Genomic DNA, 22,432 nt, shown 5'->3' on the forward strand with positions numbered 1-22,432 from the left:
TTTACTTTTGAGTATCAGAATTCTTGATTATGAATATCAGTCAAAATAGGAAAATGGGTTCCCGTGATGAACGTTCACGGAACCCAAAATTAGTTACCGTGGTTTCCCATTGGGTAATCCGAACGAACCAAAAAACGGTTACCGTGAATTTCCGAAGTCTTCAGGCCTGCTACTGAATTATTTAATTTTTTGCAGCATTTGTTAATAATTGTATGTATATGTTGTTTGTGTTATTATCATATGCAATTGAATAAGTTGACCATTTCAGAATTCGAAATTTGGGACTCTCTAAATGCATACTGGGACTCATATTTTTCTGATCAGCGAGTCCCACCGACTCGCTGGGGCTAAACTGTAAGATTATCCCTGAAAATAAAGCAGGTAAATCCTTAACCTACGGTGGCGAGTGCTCTACGTCACCGGAAGTTGTTAGCGCTCAGCAGTCTGCAATTGCAGCTTGTGATCAGAGCTGTTGCGCTATATCTTTTATCGTCATTATTCTCATTCAGAATTTGTTTCGTGTACAATTCATCGAGGGCACGGGCAAAGAATAGGAATCTAGAGAGCCCAGGGAAGCACTTTAAAACGGTATGTGTGAGCTAGCTAGATAGTTAACAGGCTGCAAAGGTGCATCACATGCCTCCGAGTCAAGCTGTTTCTCATTGTGGCGTGCGTGCGCGTGTGTGCTTGCGCGGTAAGGGGCGATCTCGGGAGGTTGGTTGATCGAAAAGTCGTTTGGGCACCCCTGTTTTAACTGATTTGGAGGTACTGATTCTTATCTCAACCGCTTCATACTCGGCTGGGAACCAATCCAGTGAGAGTTGAAGAGCGCGATGAAGCCACCATAACCATATCATTTGCAAAATGTAGAAATATATTACCAGCAGGGTGGTCGACTGGTTATCATGTCCACCTCACAGTGCAGAGGGTATGATTCTGCCTGCGGCCTTCCTGTGTACCGTTTGCATGTTATCCCCGTGCCTGCGTGGGTTTTCTCCCAATACTCTGGTGTCCTCCCACATTCCAAAAACATGCACAGCAGGTTATTGGAACACTCTGAATTGTCCCTGGTTTTGACTGTGAACGCGGATGATTGTTTGACTGTGTGTGCCTGTCATGGTTCCGTTCTGTTTAGTGTCCAGCAGGTGGCGGTGGTGTTCCGGTTTTTCCTGTTTCATACCTGTTCCTCATTTGAACACAGACAATTTAAGGACTTCCAAACTGACAATTGACCGTTGGATAATTCGCCTTGCTACGTTCACGCACAGAGAGATGCTATACTGTCCAGACCACGTGTAATGGTCTTGTCAAATATTTAAAGTCTAGTGTTACCACTATCTCCTGGGTGACAAACTGAATGGAAGGTTTGTATGTGTGGGTACTGAAAATTAATTCCCTAATTTCAGGAAACTTATCATCTTCAAGATGATGAAGCTTCTTTTTATCACAAATACTATAGGTTTTGAAAATTACCTGAATTCATTTAGAATTGAGGAGTATTTTTTTTCACTGTTAATGGTTACCAGATTTTGTTAGTGGCACGATGGGCCGTTTTTACATGAAAATTATGAAAATAAAAAAGCATCCCCTACAGGTGTTTTAATGAACTGTCTCAAATGGATTTAATAAAGAGAAATGTTTTGAATTGACATTTTGTAATTTGTCTTATTTACACACACTGTATGGAGTTGGGGTGGACACATTAATTTCTTAAACTCTATACACTCAATAGTGTCATTATTCCTGCACTGACAAGACTACATTTTGTTGGTGTAACATACTGTTGGGTGCTGAATTTTTAACACATTATAAAATGTTATTTTAACACTTGTTACTGTGGATTCATGTAGAGAGTTTGCCGGTCGTTAAAATTAATACCCTATGGTGCTGAATTAACACCAGCAGATCTGCAATGCCCATACATATTATCCATCACATAAATTACAGCTGCGTTGTTCTTGTTAATAAATCAAACACACTGATTATAATAACAGCAACAATAACAAAAACAATAATGGTTTTCATTCAATTGTTGATGGTTTTGACATGATGCAGACACATTTTTGCAGTAAGCGGACATAGTGTACTTATTGCTTTAAACCATATGCCATACATTTTTTTTCATTTTCGCCGTAGAGACAGAAAATGGGAGAAGCAGAAAAACCAATGGCTTCATTTTAGTCACGCTTATGAATTGGCAACGTAAGATGGCGGGTAAGAGGCATTGATAGTCCATTCATATATACGTCCGTGAGTGAAACATGAAACACGGAAATGACCTCGAGACGCTTCAACGACGTCACATTCCTCGGTCAAGAGGAGCCATGCAAAATGAGCGCCGGACTTTTGAAGGATTTCCTGTCATAATTGACTCTGCCTACAGCTAAACGCGCCGCAATTTTAGGAAAATAAACACAGATAATCAGGCCCACACCATGACGGAAGAGGCGAACTATACGGTAAGTTTTATATTAATCACCACGCGCTAACACCTTATTTTTAAGTAGAGGGAAACTAGCAAAACAAGAATTCAATTGCCTGTGTGTTAGCTTTTTGTTTTTACCGAGTACATGATAAATACATCTTGGATTTTGAATCTTGAGCCACGCGTGAAGCACAGCCATTGTAAGAATGGGGTGAGCAGGTAGCATTTCCGTGTAAACTCGACAGGCGGCGTTCCAATTGGCCAACGTTGATGTCTGTCATCGATTACAAGTTAAACATTGGACCTTGAAATCGAGAGGGGCGGCATGAAAAAAGTTGACAGCAGATTATGAAGTTTTGGAATTTGTGAATATATCGCGTACTAAAACAATAACGAACAACTATAATGTATTTACGTACGTAATACAATGGACACCTGCATTTAATTTGTGCATGATGAATCGTTTTATTAACTAGGAAGCGATCGAGATGTACTCAAAACTAATCAACTTTGTCTTATTCAAGTTTGATTTTCTGTAAAGTTAAATGATGGACAGCTAATGTTTGTGCGGAGGACGCTTTATTTTTTTTTCCAAAGTAATCAATCAGCTTTTTCATGGTCTCGTTTGTACGAACCTTTCTTGTCTTATTGGCAAGTATTCAGAAATACAGTAACTGATGCTTTATGTATTAAAACGCCTCGGACCACACCTTATACACTGAGCTGCCCCTCCCTGCTTCATCTAACGGACTCAATGGACCGGCCCTTATCTCTCGGCAACAGGGATGCATCAGGGCGGAGGTTCTGTGAATGAGGGCTTGTCTTCTTAACAAGACTACTGTTCACCATCTTGAGGCTTTCAGCACAGGTCCTTTCTACGAGACAGCAGACAGGCACAATAGATTCTCCAGTTAACAAGCAGAATTATGGAGGAAGGACAATTCAAGTTCATCACGGTTAAGTCAGATTGTGGTTTATAGATGAGGTGTATTGATGCAACATCTGCGAAGGCGTGTGGCTTTTTAAACGTTCTCTCTTAATGTTGTAGAATGGGGATGGAAGAGTCAGCCGTCTCATCCGGATCGGAACACGCAAGAGTCAGGTACAGTATTGCATGGATTGAGTCATATATTTAACCATGGATCACAGTTTGAATGCTTTTTTGATATCCATCTCAACGTCCATGTACTAGTACCCACTTTGTCCTTACTCGTAAGACAATTAACATACTAGTAAAATGACTAGATCACACTAGTAGAACGACTGTGTCTCACCAATAATGTTTTTTTTCCAAGACTTGTGCCGCCTTGTCCTACTTATACGCAATTACACCTTACTTGTAAAATGCTGTGCTTCACCAGTAACATTTCTACACCTGACATGTACACGTTTCCCGCACTAGGAGCATCCTTATCAAGGATCCTGAATGAATGTTCAAACAACTTTAAGCCATTTGAGCATGCATTTGGTATACTTTATATCTAGTTTACTACCACTAGTAGGGCACATGCGCCAGATTGGTTTCCGAACATTCCCATAATCAGACGTTTCCAAACATCTGCTTTTACAAAACACTTTGCAAAACACTAATGAACATTTTTGCCTGTTTTCGGACATATTCTGGCCCAAACCAGTAACTGTATCATAATTTTACTTGATCATTGTTCATTTTCTGCACTGTCAAAATAATCAAGATAATTAACAGATTCATTGATTATGGTAGTAAAATAAGTGTGCGTTTTAGTATATGTAGTTATTATGTGCTTAATAGGTTTGGCCATATCACACTGAATTTGGGGAGTCTTTACTATTTCACAGTAACTTCACCCATCAAATTTGGGGGCATTAGATGTTGGAGATGTGTAATGTAATGTTTAATTTTTATTTTTCCATTCTAGGTAGTTGATTGTATGACAGCCAGTGCCGTGCACTGTTTCCGTTTCATACAAGTCTAAAACGTATGGTGCATTAAAAACTTACACAAAGCATCGTGTTCTTATAGTTGGCTCGCATTCAGACGGACAGTGTTGCAGAAAAACTTAAAGAGCTTCACCCTGACATCGTTTTGGAAATTGGTAAGAATCATCACTTCGAACCTTTATTGTCCCTCATGAATACATGGTATTTTTAATTGTTGTTGTTGTTGTTTTTTTTTGTTTAGTATATAATGTTTGGTAGAAGCATCGGACTTATGTGCAGACAGTGTAGTTGTTTGTGTCGGAGGGGATAAGGACCGAGACTTGCCACAAATTGCAAAAGTAATTGACGTCTCCCAGAAAAGGGATTGTAATGTCCTGCGGCTGTCACAAGATGGGACCACTTTTGCCCAAATGAAGACCCTCAACTCCAATTTGTTTTCTTAGCACCAAGATGCCACCAGAAAGAGCCACGGCAAAGCTGCACAAAAGCAAACCCACATTCAAGTGACAGTCATTTCATGAAATTATCACTAATTTGTCACTGGTTACCAACGTTACTCTAGTATGACAGCAAAATACGAGTAGCAGATGTGTCAAAATGATACGATGGTGAATACGGTAATAATGACAGCAAAGAGATATGAAAAATGATGGCAAATCGTCACAGTGGGCGTCTCAGACAGAGTAACAGGAAAGACACTACTCTCATAGACCGGTGACCAGTCCAGGGTGTAACCCACCTCTCATCCAATGTTAGCTGTCGACTCTAGATCAGCTGCGAGTCTAATGAGGACAACGGTACTGTATAGAAAATGGTTTGGTTGGCCAGATGAATTAGCATTCAAGGATTAGCATTCACAAGTTATTTATCGACTTGTGCTCTCTTCTCTCTTTCAGTGGCCATGTCAACAATTGGGGACAAAATTCTTGACACGGCTTTATCGAAGGTAAGGCTTGTCATGCCTGTCGGCGTGCACATGAAAAAGTCCTCAATGCGATCTGTTTCCAAATGGGAAAATGAGAAGGTGTGAACTCTTGAAGCTCGCTTGCTTGTCAGATGCTGCCTGTAAGGCAAGTGATATGTGAACAGTCCAGGATACAAACAGTCCAATAAGTGGTTAAGAAGTTTAATGAAAGCAAAATGAGAGTCAACTGTCAACTCAGCTTTGGTTCTAAAACCCTACGTTAACAACCACCACAGATGCAACCAGGTGATGGACACAGGTAAGAACTACATAAAATATACATCCATCCATTTACTCATCCACTTTATCCTCACAAGGGTCACAGGGGGTGCTGGAGCCTATCCCAGCTGTCTTCGGGCAGTAGGCAGGGGACACCCTGAACTGGTTGCTAGCCAATCACGGGGCACACACAGACGAACAACCATCCGCGCTCAGACTCACCCCTTGGGACAATTTAGAGTATTCCATTACCCTGCCATACATGTTTTTTGGATGTGGGAGGAAACAGGATTACCCGGAGAAAACCCTTGCAGGCACGGGGAGAACATGCAAATTCCACACAGGAAGGCTGGAGCCGGAATAGAACCCAGCATCTCTGCACTGTGAGGCCGACGTGCTAACCAGTCGACCACCAGGCTGCCCCTAAATAAAATATTTTTTTCTTAATTAAAATATCCAAGAGTTCCCCGTGCATTGGTATTTAGTGTATAGCAGGTGCAGTGTTTGACTCCCTGTTGTTTCATTTGTGAACCTATTAATAAATGAAAGTAGATTAAGAATAACATCAAGCATTGGTGGTAGGGAATGGATGGATGGATGGATCAAGCATTGATGACCCAATTTGACTTTCTTCGCATTCTTAACTGTCAGAGTTGTCATCAAGTGTGTCAAGAAGTTAGCCACGATGCACTGTATGAAAACTAACTGTTTGATAACTTGTCAATAAATGTTGGCAGATGTGCAGAGGGAGATTACAGTTTGTGCTTGCGGCGTGAAGCTGTTCGTGTTAAGATGAAACGCTTGTTCTTTTTCTGCTTCTAATTCTTTAATTGCTCACCGGGCTGAAATCTCAAGATACGCTGACTTCTCCCGTCAAGTCAACCATGACAGCATTTCAATCTCTAAGGATTTTGTGACTGGAGTTGGTTGCCAGAAACTGCAGCAAAATCATACGTCATCACATCAGAAGGCACTGACCGAATCCTGAATTTTTGTGAAGTTCAATTTAAAAGGTTGTCGTTTATAAGGGGTTCTTGGTTTACCAACGACACATCACAAACTAGTTTGTGCTGCGTCATAAGATGTCGTCGTCACGTGGCACAGGAAAGCACATTCAGTTCGTGCTTTTTCTTCTTTTGACTGTTTTTTCTTTTGAGTACTTTATAGTTATTGCTCAGAAGTGTTTTGTCTACACATATATTAAGACTTAAACTAATGAGTTATCGTATGGTAGTAATAAACTACATCCCATGCTGACTTTCAACATTAATTTGGGTTATGTCGCTACTGTACGAAAGAAAAGAACTTCACTGTCAACCGAGAACCCCTTGCATGTGACTGAAAATCACAATAAATCAGAAGCCTTTTTTTGTTTGTTTGTTTAATACAGATTGGAGAGAAGAGTTTGTTCACCAAAGAGTTGGAGACTGCTCTGGAGAAGAATATGTGAGTAGTGCTGGCCAACTCAACCCTGGCATCACTTTTACTGGGCAACCGATGGCCTGCGCATAGCGGAAGGATGCAGGTTTATTGCAGCTGGTGCTTGTTCAATAGTTACTCTCTGAATGAAATTTCCAAGCAGTACGTGGATGAACGAGAAACGCTGAAGCAAACCCTTTCATTTCACCCACATCTTGAGTTGAAGCAGAAGTCTTCAAAGCATGCTGACACTTGTGAATGGTTGTATTATTCCACAAGGAGATGGAGCTTGTCTAACATGATTGCATCCCTCTGTGCCCCGCAGTGTCGATGTGGTCGTCCATTCACTGAAGGACCTTCCCACCACGCTGCCTCCAGGATTCACTATCGCAGCTGTGCTTAAGTGAGTAACACCTCTCGCAGTGTGTGATTCTTTTAGCGTCTTCAAGTAACCTAATATGCCTTTTTTTGGAATGTGAGAGCTGGTAGAAAGTCGGAAATACCTGTACCAACCCATGCAAGCACGGGGAGAACATTTAAACTTTACACTGTGGGACACAAGTTTTAAACTCCTAATTTCACCACTGTGTGCCTGACATGCTAACCACTAGGTCACTGACCGTGCTGTTCTAAAAAGAAATCAACTGCTGTAAAAAAAACAAAAAAAACGTGTGTATCTGTACTATGTTGTTATTGCATTCGTAGTGCTGAACAAGTACCGTATTTTCCGCACTATCAGACGCTTCAGAGTATAAGGCATACATTCAATGAATGGCCTATTATCAAACTCTTTACATATGTGTGGCGCACCGCATTATAAGGCGCATAGAATAGAAGCGACAATAGTGGCTGCGATTACTTTATGCATCCACTAGATGGAGCTATGCTAAAAGAATACAATACAGCTTTATTTATACAGTACAGAGCTTTCACAACTGCTGTAGCAGTAACAAAGCGCTTTACAGAACATTTCATATACTACGTCCAAGAAATCTGAATATTGATCCATATACAAGGTTATTAGGTGCACTGTCGGCTTTTGAGAAAATTGAATGCTTGATATCGATATCTATAGATATATAGATATATATATATATACCTGTATATACTTCACACACACACACACACACACACACACACACACACACACACACACACACATTTATCTAAATAAGAGTGTCTTAGATAGGTTCCGTGCTGAAGAAATGCACTTTACATATTGTTTTGTGAAACATGAAATGTTGAAGTGGGAAAGCCTAAGATTTCTTTGCATTGCTGTACTAATCGGACTTGCGTTAATGCCATACTTGTTTGGTAGAATTTTGTGAAGTTGTTGTCATTGTGAACACTTAAAAGACTGAAAGTGTTTAGTACGTTAACGACTCTATTTAAAGTAGATCAATGATAAACTGTCGTTCATATTAATTCATGGTTCATTTGCCCTTTTTTTTTTTTGCGTAAGCCTAACCTATCGGACCAAAACATCCATATTAAATTTGAAATCTCTATATGGTAATACATTTTATGTCGTTGACTTTGTTAAAACAATCCATCGGAAGAGAAAACTGGAAAAAACTAATCAAATCACAATTACGATATTGCCCAAAGCAATAGCCACAGTTTTTTTTTTTTTTAACTCCCTAAACTGAATTCAAGTTTGGAGATTCGACTATACTTGAGTGTTGTTTTCTTTTGGTTTCTTTCAGGAGAGAGAACCCCCACGATGCTGTCGTCCTGCATCCAAAACATGTAGGGAAAACGTTGGAGACTCTTCCAGAAAAAAGGTACACCCTACCCGCTAAATCTCCGCTCCATGCGGTGTGGTCACATGGAGAGAAAAAAACCCCCAACAACTTCATGCTGTGCGTTTTTTGCAGCGTGATTGGCACCAGTTCACTGCGTCGTGCTGCTCAGTTGAAGAGGAGATTTCCCCACTTGGTGTTTAAAGATATTGTATCCTGTTTAATGGCAATATTGGGCTTTTCAATTGTGTACATGTACAGTTCACATTAAGTAGAACCACACTAATAAACATGTCGATCAATTAGGATTTACCTGACGATGTCAATCAAAACAGAGCATTATTAGAAGTGTATCGAGTGTACCGAAAGTAGTAGCCAGGAAGGGATTGTTTTGTTTTGGCGCTGTCTTTCCTAAGCGTTCCTCTCCAGCGTGGAAACTTGAACACAAGGTTGAAGAAACTGGACGAAAAGGAGGATTTTGCTGCCATCATCCTTGCTGCGGCTGGTCTAAAGAGGATGGGTTGGGAAAACCGAATCAGCCAGGTTTCAATTTATTTGCTATTATTATTTTTTTTAATCACACCTCGCCACCTCTAATACAGTACAAGTACTATGACATTAGTGTTCAATGATCGGAAGAGTTGTGGAAAATGATCTAGGTTCACATCATTGGTTTGAAAATTATTTACTGTCTACAAATAATGTCATGTTTGTACAACTGTCTATGTCAATGACATCTAGTGACAGGCAAAACATGCTCTTCCACTTGGTACAGTAGTTGTCTGTGAGATTTTTTTTCTTATGTAAAATATGTGCCTTGGCGCAATCAAGTTTGGAAACACTGGTCTAGTAAGCCGTCATCGAACATATCGTCTGTCCTCTGCTAGATCTTGGAGCCCGAGGATTGCATGTATGCTGTCGGACAGGTGGGAACAATATTGCTTGAAACGGGAATTTTGTGGAAAAGCACTGGTTGTGATTGCAGTGCCTTTTTTTTTTGCCTCAGGGCGCTCTGGCCGTGGAGGTTCGAGCTAAAGACAGAGACATCCTGGAGATGTTGTCTGTACTAAACGACACTGACACTGTGCTGCGCTGCATAGCCGAGAGAGCATTTCTCAGGCATCTGGTAGGCACGCTACAACCACACACACACACACTATTTCCAATGTACAGTAGAACCTTTGTTCTGTGGCGCTGGTTGACTTTCAAGTTGTTCTTATATCAAAAGAAAAAATCCCACAGAAAATAATGTGCACAGACCAAGCTCAGTGAGTCTCAAAGTGTGGTACTTGGACTCCCGTGTACACTGCCTATGTACAGTTCTGTTGGGCTTAACTTTTTAGGACAATAAATTTTAATTAAATTTTTAAGAACTGTTTTTAACCTTTTATTGAGGTACAATTTGACCCAAACATTGAGGTGCAAATCATTTCAATGAATTATTATTTAGATTGAGTTTCACTAAATATATTAAAGGGCGGTGATGTGTTTAAAATGCGCTTGGCGTAACAGTAGTTTACAATAATATTCAATATACAGGTATATCTAGGCATGTTGGTCGACTGGTTAGCACGTGGGCCTTACACTCCAGAGATCGTGGTTTCGATTCTGGTCCTGGCCTTCCTGGGTGGAGTTTGCATGTTCTCAGCGTGCCTGCATCGGTTTTCTCCGGGTATTCCCGTTTCCTTCCACATTCCAAAAGCATGCATGGCAGGTTAACTGAAAACTCAAAATCAGGGGTCCCCAACCTTTTTTGACCGAAGATATACTTTGCTAGCAACCAACCTCTCACGAGCGACCCATTACAGCACATGAATACACGCATGAAATATGAAAATCTGCGAGTACGCAGGTGCTGAGCTGCGGACATGCTTGGGTTGACTGTAAAACTCTTTCTAGTTTTTGATGGCCGTGTTAAACTACACGACATGTGCATGTGCCTTGCTTCTGTGTTCAGACCGACACCCACTCCAAAAAAAACAAACCAAAAAAAAAAACTAATTCTGGATGCAGAGGGCAGTATGGACTGTTTATTCACCAAAAATAACTTGAGGTAACGAATGTGTTTTATGACAGCTCCACGTTTGTTTATCAGCTATTAGCTTTGCAGTTCACAAAAGTAGCATGAGTTGAAATGCTACGTATACTTTCCAATAGTTCCCCTTTTGTTCAAGGCACTTTTTGAATACTGTACGCCACATTGTGATGGTTTGCGCCATGTCCAATCTTTCGTCATAAGTAGGAGGGAACTCTCTTCCTATTTGTCAAACGAAGAAGTGAACGAAAGACGACTTAGGACGACTATGCTATTGTACGTATTTTAACGTTGGTCATGGCAGTGTTACTTAGTGTAAACAGATTGAGAACCAGTGGTCGAAACGAAGAGCCTCAACTGACTTCACGTTGTTTCCTTGGTACCAAGATTCCACCAGATGGCGTCAAAGCACTACCGTGACAGTTTTGGCTCAAGCATAAAAACAACGAATAGGGGAGTTTGTCAACCAATAACAATGGATCATTCCAAAAAAACATCAACGAATGCTCAACCGGGAATGGTTTAAGCAACGTTTTAACTTTCTTAATTGCAGTTTCAAAAAGAAGTGAATCCCTGTGTAGTAAAATGAAATATAATCAGAGCAAAGTAAGGGTAGTCATAGCAAATAATAATAATAATAATAATAAGTGTTCTGTTGTATTATTGTCAGTTTATGTTACATGCTCTTTAAAGCTGTATGTTCGGGCTGCAGCTGTTGTGAAAGCTTGATATAATGAAAAAGATATATTTCAAAGGAATATATTGAGCAATATTTATGAATTAAGGGTTACGCTGAGCAACAGGTGGGTTTAATTTTTTGTCATAGCAATAAATTACAACCCTCAGTAAAAAACGTATTCTGCAAGATTTTGTGGGTCAAACTGAAAAACAAAACCAAAAAAATATATCTTAAAAACATGATGTGCTTGGAAAAAAGATTTTGAATGAGCTTCAAAAACACATTTTGTGACACAAAAAGCCATCTCTGATCGAAATTTGCTGTTGACTCGTGCTGGCTTTTGTGTCAATTCAACCCCATTCAACATTTAACGCATCCCAAATGAATGAGTGGCATCTTTTCTTTTTTTTCCATGTTCATGTTAATCTAAAATAACAGTGAACTCAAGTGATTACATATTTTGCTCGGTCCTGTTCTGCTGGACATGAATTCACAAAGAAACCAAAAGAAAACAAAAACAAGTACCGGTAGCTACAGGATATACCGTTGCTGAGTTACTGGTACTCCTTCAGATGAAATCTCACATCACCTTTGAGCTTTTGTTTGCCTTTTTGAGGGACATATTTATCCAAATTGTGCCAATTTTGAGGCACTCTGCTGGATATCGACATCCTTGTCAAATATGCTCCTCATCTAAGTGTCATTTGTAGGAGGGAGGCTGCAGTGTTCCTGTGGCTGTGCACACAGAGGTGATAGACTCGCAGGTACGTTGTGATTTGTTGTGCTTTGTCTTCTGTTCTGCTTTTCCTCATTGACGTCGCGTATGCGCTGGAGCCGATTGCAGCTGCCATTTAGAGAGAGGCGCGATACACTCTGGACGGGCCGGCAACAGCCAATCGCCAAACTTTAAAACCAGATGAAATGTGACATCACATTGGCGAGAACATTTTAATCCTGTCGAACAGTGGCTGTGCAAGTATCGAGTCCATAAATTCCAAGTTCAGATGAGATCAAGAGTAAACCTTCGGACAGAAAAATATTATTTTAAATACCACAAACTTAGAGAATATTCATTTGGACATTCATTTTCAGGAATGAAAACATGGTTGGACTCGGTCGAGTCGAGAAATATATTTTGCGAGTCTAATGGTCCGACATGTCAGACAAAAAAAAACACGTCGAGTCTGAATTTGAGACAGACAGTTTAGTGGACATGCAAAGTCATGACAAATTGGATAATATTTTACGACACTGTATTATTTTAAAAAATAATGAACATACAGAACCTTTTTGAAGCTGCCAAAACAACATTTAAGTGGCTAGGTATGAATCATTTTGAGTTTTACTCTATCCAATTGCATCTAAATAAATTGGAATATCATGGGAAACTTTTTTTTAAACTATGTATTTCACTGGTTTAATTTATTTGTGATACTGTACTATATAATTTACAATACACACAGTGATTTAAAAAAAATTTGGATGATTATTGCTTACAGTTCATGAAAACCAAAAATTCAGCATCTCAGGAAATGTATATACAGTATAACCAAAGAAACAATACATTTGATATGAATGAGTCTCGGTGTGAAAGAATATTTTTGTGTATTTAATTTGTGTAATATGAGTTTTACTTTTTGAAGTACTGCACTAAAATAAGTGAACTTTTCTTTGAGGTTTACTTTTGTTGTTTATATTGCATGAAAATGTGAAAGCTTCCCAAAAAAGATTATCTCATGAATAGAAATCAGTTTACAATAACCACTATGCAGTTGTTTTGAATCTCCGAAAGTTATACAATCTACATGTTAAATACCAATGCAATTTAATTTCTGTTTTAGTTCATGGTGCAGGTTTTGTTTTTGTTTTTTTTTTTGGTGGCCATTTTTCACATGTAAGAAACTGCCACCGCCTGTCTCTGTTAGGGCAGTAATGAACTCAACTGTATTTATCGAGCACTTTAAAACAACTACCGCTGTATACAGTGTTGTACATGGAGCAAAAATCATATATACAACATCAAAGAATAGATTAATAACAAAGATAATAGAAAGCACAAAAACAGTAAAACTAAAAATCAAGTTTCATGCTTAGTCAAAAGCCAAACAATAAACATGAGTTTTGAGACGAGTTTTGCCTAACGTTCAGCGGGAGGTAATTCCAGAGAGAGGATCCCCTCTGAGCCTCCACTTAGTTTTTGAATAATGTCTGGCCCGCAGACCTGAGGCAACAGGTACGTAGGGGTGAAGAAGCTCAGAGAGGTAAGGTGGAGCAATTAAGGCCCTTTAAAGATTTGAAAACCAAATAATAGGATCTTAAATGCAGACCTGAGGCAACAGGTACGTAGGGTGAAGGAGCTCAGAGAGGTAAGGTGGAGCAATTAAGGCCATTTAAAGATTTGAAAACCAAATAATAGGATCTTAAAAAGAACTCTAAAATGTAAAGGGAGCCAGTGAAGGGATGCCAGAGTGGGAGTTATGTGCTCCCTCTTACGAGTACCAGTCGAGAGGCGAGCAACGGCATTCTGGACCAACTGGAGATCCTTAATGGAGGATTGGCTGACTCCAAAGTAACATGAAGTACAGCAATCCAGCTGGGATGTAACAAAGGCATGAATTACTGTTTCAAAGTGCTCATGAGAAAGGAGAGGCTTTACTTTAGCCAGCTGCCTAAAATAAAAGAAGCTGGATTTTATAATGGCGCCAATTTGCCGATTCAATTTAAAATCACTGTCCAGTTTAAGACCAAAGTTTGAGACTGTTGTTTTAAGATTAGGAGCCAGGGGGCCCAAGTCTATAGAATGAGATGTACATGGGCCACTGGGACCAAACGCCATTACTTCTGTCTTCTTTTCATTGAAAAAAATAATAAAATAGTGCCATCCAGATCTTGAAAGAGCGTCTTTTTTGCTCAGTGGGACATAGATCTGACAGTCATCCACATAACAGTGGAATTCAAGTAGCCTTTGTTTGGTTATGAAAAGCAGTTCCCCATTCAGTAAATAGAAGATGTTAAGCTTTTGGTCTCATGTGCCCACAGCTCTACTTGACAGGGGCCGTGTACAGCCTGGACGGTTCCGACTTTCTGAAGGACACCATGCAGACGAGCATTGCTACTACCCATAAGGTAACGTGGACCCCACAATCATTATACCTTCAAGATATTCCTCACCTTTCCATTTTGAAATCCGTGTCTGACCAATTAATGTGTTTTAGTAGTAGTCTGGAAAGCCATTTGACCATTTATTTCATTTATTATTATAAATATAGCGCTTAATCCTAATGCATGGGACATTTCATTCGTAGAACAACCGCACGGTACTCGTCAGGCAAAACTGCATGAGTTGACATCCCCCTCACTACTTGTAGTAATAGTTAAGGGCTTGATGTGAACTAAAGTAGAGCCATCGTGCGTTCCAGTCCACCCCTGCAGTAAGTGAAATCTGTAATATAGAAATACACTTTTGAAATATTCCTTATATTTTTACAGCATTTCATTTTTTTTTTTTTTTATTTTGAGTTGAGGTTTTTAAAAACCCTTGAAAATACTCCAAAAACATTTAAAGATATTTAACATGATTAGAGAGAGACCAAGGGAAATTTGATAGGATAAATATACAAACAGTGTGTTGTACTGGAGGTGTCACACTTCAACGACAACCAACCGAGTATCAAATGAATCGACTACTGTTTTGATAACCGAGTAATCACTTGGCACCGTTGTCAAACTTAAACAAAAACAGACTGAAAGTTTTTTGTGTTTCATGAAAAGAAGACATTTACAAACACCTGCTTTTACTTAACAATCGGTCTCAAAAAGGTTAGTGACAACATCAGTCCCTCTCGTGCGATATTGCTTGATTATTATTTAGTTCTTTTTTTTAATCACTAAACAATACCAAATAAACAACAAGAATTGTTGAACAATTTGTAATTGGGAAAAAAAATATTTTGGAATACACTTGAACGGAACATAAAATTATATCCAATATTTTACTTGACCATGACTGTAGTAATAATAATATTCTACAAACTTATTGTCTTACAATATATACATCAATAATTGTGCCCAAGATTTAAAAAAAAACAAAAAAAAAAACAAGAAAAATAATAAATCAACATATACGACAGTGGCGGAAAGTGGAATTACACCCAAAAACAACAGTAATTGTGAGTTATTACAGAACCCGCGATATAGTAGGGTTTACTGAAGCAGAATTTTATCATGTGACCAGCCGTACGAGTGGCACACAGTTGGGAACTTTTGCCTCACTAGCATGTAACACACAAATCGGACTCGTGCATCTTCGTTGTTCTCCTGGTGCACAGTAGTCCAGGGCCGTAGTGGAAAACCACAATTAGTAGGACATACCTGTTCTTCGAGTGCACTGAATTGTCCTACGTGGCAGCCACGAAGACACCACAAATGAATTAATCAGAGTTGAAACTTTGACCAGCTACCACGGCGACCATTTTGAACGCTTTGTAACGAAGCGGCTGTTCCAGGGGCAGGAGGAAGTGGACGAGCAGGTACAGCGTGTGGGGGTGACGGTCATCAAGATCTGCGGCGGCTCGCAGGACAATGCCGAGCGCCTGGGGGTGGATCTGGCCAACTTGCTCTTAAGCAAAGGAGCCAAGGAGATCCTGACGGTGGCTCGACAGCTCAATGATGCCAGATAATGGACACTCCATTTGCTCCATCGTCACGGCAATCCGGTTAGGTTGTTCACAGGCATCCGTAGTGTTTTGCAATTGTACCGCCATAAAACAACTTTTGCATTCATACAGCCATAAAACACCTCACAAAGGCCAGTTGTCACGAAAAGGACGTCTTAAATTCAATCATTATTTTAAGGTTTAGGCTCGTAATGCAACAGGTTATAGGTTGGAATTACAGTATTTTTAATTTAATGTTCCAGTTATTAGTTATGAGTACTGTGAGCCTGATACTCATAAACAATGTTCCCTCTAAGATGCATGCATGAGCAATTGCGCACCGCTCTCACCTTGGCGCTGGCGCGCACCACGCACGCACGTTACTTTTTCACACTCATTTCTCCCCTGTCTCAAAAATTAAGATGGAATGTCTTCGTCAACAAGACTTACTCACAAGAGAGAGAGAGACGAGATAAGACGCAACGAAAATGCTGGTGGCGTGACGATAACGAAATTTATCATTCCATATTGTTGGGAAATAAAAATGAGACTGAATGAGGTTTACAAAATAAAAACCATGCTAAAATGTCTCTGCATTCTCGTTAACCAAAACGAGACGTGACGAAATGTCATGTGTGTCAAGAAATATCAAGTGTTATTTCTATTTCTGTTCTCCCTGGTCGCGAGGTCATTTCCTCAATGCCAATGAGAAAATATACAGTATGTGCCCGCAGGTGAATGAGCTGGTTTACCAGCCAGTTGAGTAAAACCACCCGTGACCGAAGTCCAGCTTTGGACCTGAATTTGCCACCTCTGCTAAAATGTCATCACGTATCTTGGACTAAAACCAGACTACAATATTATCCGTTATTCTTCAACTAAAACTAGAATAAAATAGACATGGACAAGTCTGACTAAAATAAGAATAAGACGGAAATAATCTGACTTTCAGTTGCCTAAAACTTGACTAGATTAAAGAGTATGAACACAACTAAAAGTCATGAAAATGACTCGACTTAAATAGGCTGTCAAAAGCAACACTCATTTTCACCCCAATTTCATCTACAAACGGGACACCACACCATTCCTGCTTCGCTTAGAGTTTGAGTAGCGCAACAGAGGGTGTGAACTCAGTTGTTCTACTGTCGTTTGAAGCAAACAGTCAGAGCCAAAAGTTTTGAGAATGATACAAGTACTAGTTTTCCCAAAGTTTGTCGCTTCAGTGTTTTCAGATCTTTCTATCAGATGTTATGATGATAAACTGAAATGTAATTACAAGCATTTCATAAGTGTCAAAGCATTTTATAGACAGTAACATTAAGTTTATGCAAAGAGTTAACATTTGCAGTGCTGACCCTTCTTTTTCAAGACCTCTGCAAGTAACCCCAGCAGGCTGTCAATTAATTTCTGGGCCACATCCTGACTGATGGCAGCTCATTCTTGCACAATCAATGCTAGCAGTTTGTCAGAATTTAAGAGTTCCTGTTTGTTCACCCGTTTCTTGAGGATTGATCACGAGTTCTCTGTGGGATAAAGGTCTGAGGAGTTTCTTGACCTTGGACTCAAAATGTTGATGTTTTGTATTATGAGCCACATAGTTATTGCATTTGCCTTGTGGCAAGGCGCTCCATCATGTTGGAAAAAGTATTGTTCCTCACCAAATGGTTATTGGATGGCGGGGAGAAGTCACTGCTGGAGCATGTTGTGCGACCATTCTGGATTCATGGCTGTGTTCTAAGGCACAATTCTGAGTGAACCCAGTCCCTGGGCTCAGATGAATCCTTACACGTGAAAGGTCTCAGGATGTTTTACTGTTGGCATGACACAGGACCGATTCTAGCGCTCACCTTTTCTTCTCCCAACAAGGGTTCTGGGTTTTTTTTCCCCCGAATGCCCCATACAATCGGAAAGGGGGATTTATCAGACAAAATGACTTTACCACAGTTCTCAGCAGTCCAATCCTTGTACCTTTTGCAGAATATCAGTCTGTCCCGAGTGTTTTTTTTTTTTTTTCTGGAGGGAATTAGCTTCTTTGTTCTCCTTCCTGAAACCAGGCCATCCTCCAAGTCTTTCCCTCTCTGTGCATGTAAATGCACTCATACCTGCCTGCTGCCATTCCTGACTGAAGTTCTGCACTGGTGGTGCTCCGATCCCACAGCTGAATCAACTTTAGGAGACAATCTTAATCGGGATGTATTGTATTGTAATCCTGATGTTTTCTGGACATTCTTGGGCTGCCTAAAGCCTTCTCCACAGCAATTGAACCTCTCTCCTTTGAGTTTAATTCAGATCATTTTTATGGCAAAGAGGAACGTTGCAATTTATTGCTATCCATCTGATCATTCTTCAAAACATTTTGGAATACGTATTTTCCGCACTATAAGGCGCTTTGGAGTACAAGGCGCGCCTTCAATGAATGGCCTATTTCAGAACTGTTTTCATATGTTGGGCGCACTGCATTATAAGACGCATAATATAGAAGCTACAATAGTGGCTGCGGTTGTGTTATGCATTCACTAGATCGAGCCATGCTACAGGGAATACAATACAATACCATGGTACCTCTACTTAAGAACGTCTCTTCAGATGAAAATTTCAATTTACGAAACGCCTCAAAAGGAAATATTGCCTCTTGTTACGGAAGAAATTTCAAAATACAAAAGGTAAAAATACAGTATGGGCTGCTCCACGCAGCTTCGAGTTTCCTGAACGCAACATACTTATAGCTGCTCTGCCATTGGCTATTACTGGCATCCCATTGGCTAAGAGGGACCTCTACCGTATGTGTCTATGCGTGTAGATAGATAGATAGGTGTTTATGCAGCGTCCTCGTCATTCTCCCCTCGTGCCACGAGGCGTTACGATAGTTTTGCATAAATGTGAATCACCCAGAAAAAGTTCACCAGTTCGGCGATCGCTCACTATGCTGATGTTTGCCTTGGACATTTTCAAAGGATTGTTAAAAGCCGACAAAAGCAAACATCCTTGGATCGGTTCTTTACAAAACGCCAGGCAAAAAAAAAACACTTCTGAGAGAGAACGTGGACTAAAGAGGGCAAAAAACGATGAGGATGCAGTTAAAAGTTAAATGACCATCATTTTTATTCTTTACTCTATTCCAGTGGTTCTTAACCTTGTTAGAGGTACCGAACCCAACCAGTTCATATGCACATTCACCGAACCCTTCTTTAGTGAAAAATAAAAATACGATTTTTTACAAATTCACGACATTAAAAAAACACATTTATTAAAAAACAGAAAAAAGTAAATAAAATTACTTGGCCTCAGTATAGTTTTTTAAAATTGTGTGACGTACTATCATGGCAGTCACACCTTGACTACTGAGGGAACTAAATTTCCCGCAGCACTGATTGCACAAGCAATGTAATGTGATCATCTGTAGCTAGTGATGGTCAAGCAGGCATGTCATAACTAATTTACATGTTGAGTCGCGTGTGTCTTAACCTCTATGGCGGAGGCTCCGTCGAACCCTTGAGATCGATTCACCGAACCCCTGGGTTCGATCGAACCCAGGTTAAGAACCACTGCTCCATTCTTTGTTTTTTACATTATGCACAACTCTCATTTATTGTGCAATAATCTAATTGTAACATCTATTTGTTACATATTTTGATGCATTTTTATGCTCAAGAAAACATTTATGTCTGAATTTTGGGGGGATTTGGAAAAGATTAGTGCATTTACATGGAAAACGCGTCTCTACTTACAAAATTTTCTAGTTAAGAAATTTCTTCCAGAATCAATTAATTTCAAAGGTAGAGGTACCACTGCACAGCTGTACTTATATAGAGCTTCCACAACCGCTGCAGCTGGAACAAAGCGCTTTACAGAACATTTAAAATACTACTTCCAAGAAATCTGAATATTAATCCACATACAAGGCGCATCGGATTATAAAGCGCACTGTCGGCTTTTGAAAAAATTAAATGCTTTTAGGTGCGCCTTACAGTGTGGCAAATAGAATGCATGGAAATTGCCATCATAATAAAATAGGCAGTAGACTGTGAAAATTATTATTTGTCTCATTCTCAAAACCTTTGGCCACGGCTGTACATTGACACACAGACACTCCCTCACAATCACCACTGACAGGATGCGCGGGATGGCAGGTGCTAAAATAAAAGTAACAAAACTGGGCTGATTTCATTCATGTCACAAATCTCTCTCTCCAACCGTTATCCCCTTCTGCATTCTTTCAAAATAATACTTCCGCCTGACAGGAAGTCAGCAGGAATGTTTGAGATTGCGGACAATTTATCAAATAAACTTGTCGTCCTTTACAGGTGGTTTGAAATGTGTTATATCATACTTACATCACTTGTTATGATCTCAGGTTTTATACAGGATACTGGTTTGGTCCAAGGAATACTCAAGGGAGTTTGTGTGAATGCTCAGACGCGTAGAAAATTAGAGGGAACATTGACTTTAAATATTCCAACTTTTAGCGATAAAAAAAGAACAAAATTAAAAGTGGCATTGTTTTTTGTTTTTTTTTAACATGCAAGTGCTATACTGACAACACCATAAATATTTATTTTGCATGTATGTGTTGATGTCATTGGTTGTCTGAAACAGCCTTTGCCAAAGGTTTGAAGCCACCTCCATCATCCCGCCAGTGACGTCCCCTCAGACGCGCTCCAAAAATTCCCCAAACCTCACAACAAACTCATTTACAGCCAATGAAGGTAAACCTTCAATTTGACTGAAAAACTCAAAACACAATATCCGTTTCAATACATTGCTACATTGTCCCACACGGCCTCGTAATGGAAAATAATAATTTTATTATGTGGTGGAGGGAAAACGTTTTGATGTGAAATAATTATTCTACTGGACTATTACACGTTTCATGTCACGTACCAAAAGGTGCCCTAGTTGTGGAATACTTGTCATAAAGGCTCTTTTTTGAATGAGCGTGCCGTATGAATAAATACACGGTATCTACTTTCTAGATACGGTCATTCTGCCTGCAGTACACTTCGTTTGAAACCACAAATGTGTTTTGTTTGCCAGTCTTTATTCTAGTGTTTCATTTTACCCCTTGAGTTCAATGCGAGTCCTCTTTTCAGCTTTAAATGTTAACTTGTTTATTTGTACATTTTCACAGCACGCAGTGTTGCATTTATAAGCTATTAAACTATTAATTCCTTCAAGCGTCTTTCTGTTTGGTTTACCCTGGTGTGAATGTGGCATCTATTTAATTCATTGAAATAAAGTTGTGTGGCATATTTTTTTCGTGTGTCCAATGTTTTTTTATACATTCATCTACATTCAACCGATCACAACGACGAAACTAAAGGCAACGCGTCACAGATCTTGGAAGTATTGCAGGTAAAAAATATTGATAGCAGGTAAAGAAAGAACGGTCAGTAGACCGCCAGTCATTAACCTAGCGAGGGCCGAATTCAAAATCGGGCAGATCCAAGTTGGGTGAACTTCCTCAAAACAATTCATATTGGCGCTGTAGATGTGGCTGAGTAGCGTGTATGGCCTCCAATTACCTGTATGCACTCCCTGCATCCCTAAAGTGGTCCTACAATTCCTGATACTGCTCACTTAAAAATGGTGCAACGATTGTCTGCACCAACTGCACAACCGTCATCGTATTGTAAATATCGCACCACTGATCACTTTATTTCTGCTCGATGGCTCTGCACATTGTCGCATAGCCGGCAATTGGGTGGTACTATGGCCCAATGGTACCCTGACATTATGAAAAGTCTTTCTATGCTAATATATATATATATATCTTTGTTTATCGTAGTTGAAATAATCGGGTAGTTCATACTACTGGAGACAAATTCCTTGTGTTTTACACAAAACATACTTGGCCAATAAAGATGATTTCTGAGGCAGAGCTACAGATGAGGAAATATAATTTCACACACAAATAAAAGGCCATGCTAAAAAAAATATTCAAGAGTAGCAAACAAACATTTCACATGAATTGGAATTTTGAGTATAGAGGTACTCCCTTCTACAGTCGATGCAAAGAAAACCATAATATGGACAAACAAAATCATCACTTTACACAACCTAATTCTGACACCCCCACCCAAAAAAAAACACCGTCAGATGATATTTCAAGCTTACATCTTCAATCAAAAATAAATATGTTGTACAAAATTGTTTATATGTCCAAGGAATAAATTTAATGCATTTCTGTAATACTATATGATACTTTTTTTGTTCTACAAAATTGCTGATATGTCCACGGAATAAATAAAATGCATTCATGTAATCCTATATTATCCTTTTTTTGGTCCCAGAATTTCCTCCACAAATAAATGTTAGTTCATCCAAGACGGTGAAAAATTCCTGACACAGAGAGACGCAAGATTTGCCATTTGAGG

General features: G+C 39.6%; 1 protein-coding gene across 3 annotated transcripts; it reads left to right on the plus strand.

The window, feature by feature from the left end:
* The first annotated feature begins 2,279 nt into the window (after positions 1-2,279).
* LOC109510928 (porphobilinogen deaminase) lies at positions 2,280-16,613 on the plus strand. 3 transcript variants are annotated; one of them, XM_019861618.1, is made up of 15 exons: positions 2,280-2,459; positions 3,209-3,381; positions 3,474-3,527; positions 4,428-4,500; positions 5,242-5,291; positions 6,919-6,974; positions 7,273-7,350; positions 8,654-8,731; positions 8,825-8,900; positions 9,119-9,232; positions 9,577-9,615; positions 9,696-9,815; positions 12,114-12,167; positions 14,443-14,529; positions 15,909-16,613. In XM_019861618.1, the coding sequence occupies exons 2-15, from the start codon at positions 3,352-3,354 to the stop codon at positions 16,080-16,082; spliced, it is 1,083 nt and encodes a 360-aa protein (XP_019717177.1). In that variant the 5' UTR covers positions 2,280-2,459; positions 3,209-3,351; the 3' UTR covers positions 16,083-16,613. The 3 variants fall into 3 exon arrangements, with proteins under 3 accessions (XP_019717177.1, XP_019717179.1, XP_019717180.1); XM_019861621.1 differs by having other exon boundaries at positions 2,281-2,459; positions 3,209-3,357; XM_019861620.1 differs by lacking the exon at positions 3,209-3,381.
* The last annotated feature ends 5,819 nt before the right edge of the window (positions 16,614-22,432 follow it).

The sequence above is a fragment of the Hippocampus comes genome, unplaced genomic scaffold (genome assembly GCF_001891065.2).
Source record: "Hippocampus comes isolate QL1 unplaced genomic scaffold, H_comes_QL1_v1.1 scaffold122, whole genome shotgun sequence".
In the NCBI taxonomy this organism is placed as follows: Eukaryota; Metazoa; Chordata; class Actinopteri; order Syngnathiformes; family Syngnathidae; genus Hippocampus; species Hippocampus comes.

Excerpts from the sequence above, each read along its gene's own strand:
- LOC109510928 (XM_019861618.1), top strand. The coding sequence starts at position 3,352 with ATGGAGGAAGGACAATTCAAGTTCATCACG. Across the intron at positions 6,975-7,272 it reads ACTGCTCTGGAGAAGAATAT|TGTCGATGTGGTCGTCCATT; the intron begins GTGAGTAGTGCT and ends TGTGCCCCGCAG. Across the intron at positions 9,816-12,113 it reads GAGCATTTCTCAGGCATCTG|GAGGGAGGCTGCAGTGTTCC; the intron begins GTAGGCACGCTA and ends TGTCATTTGTAG.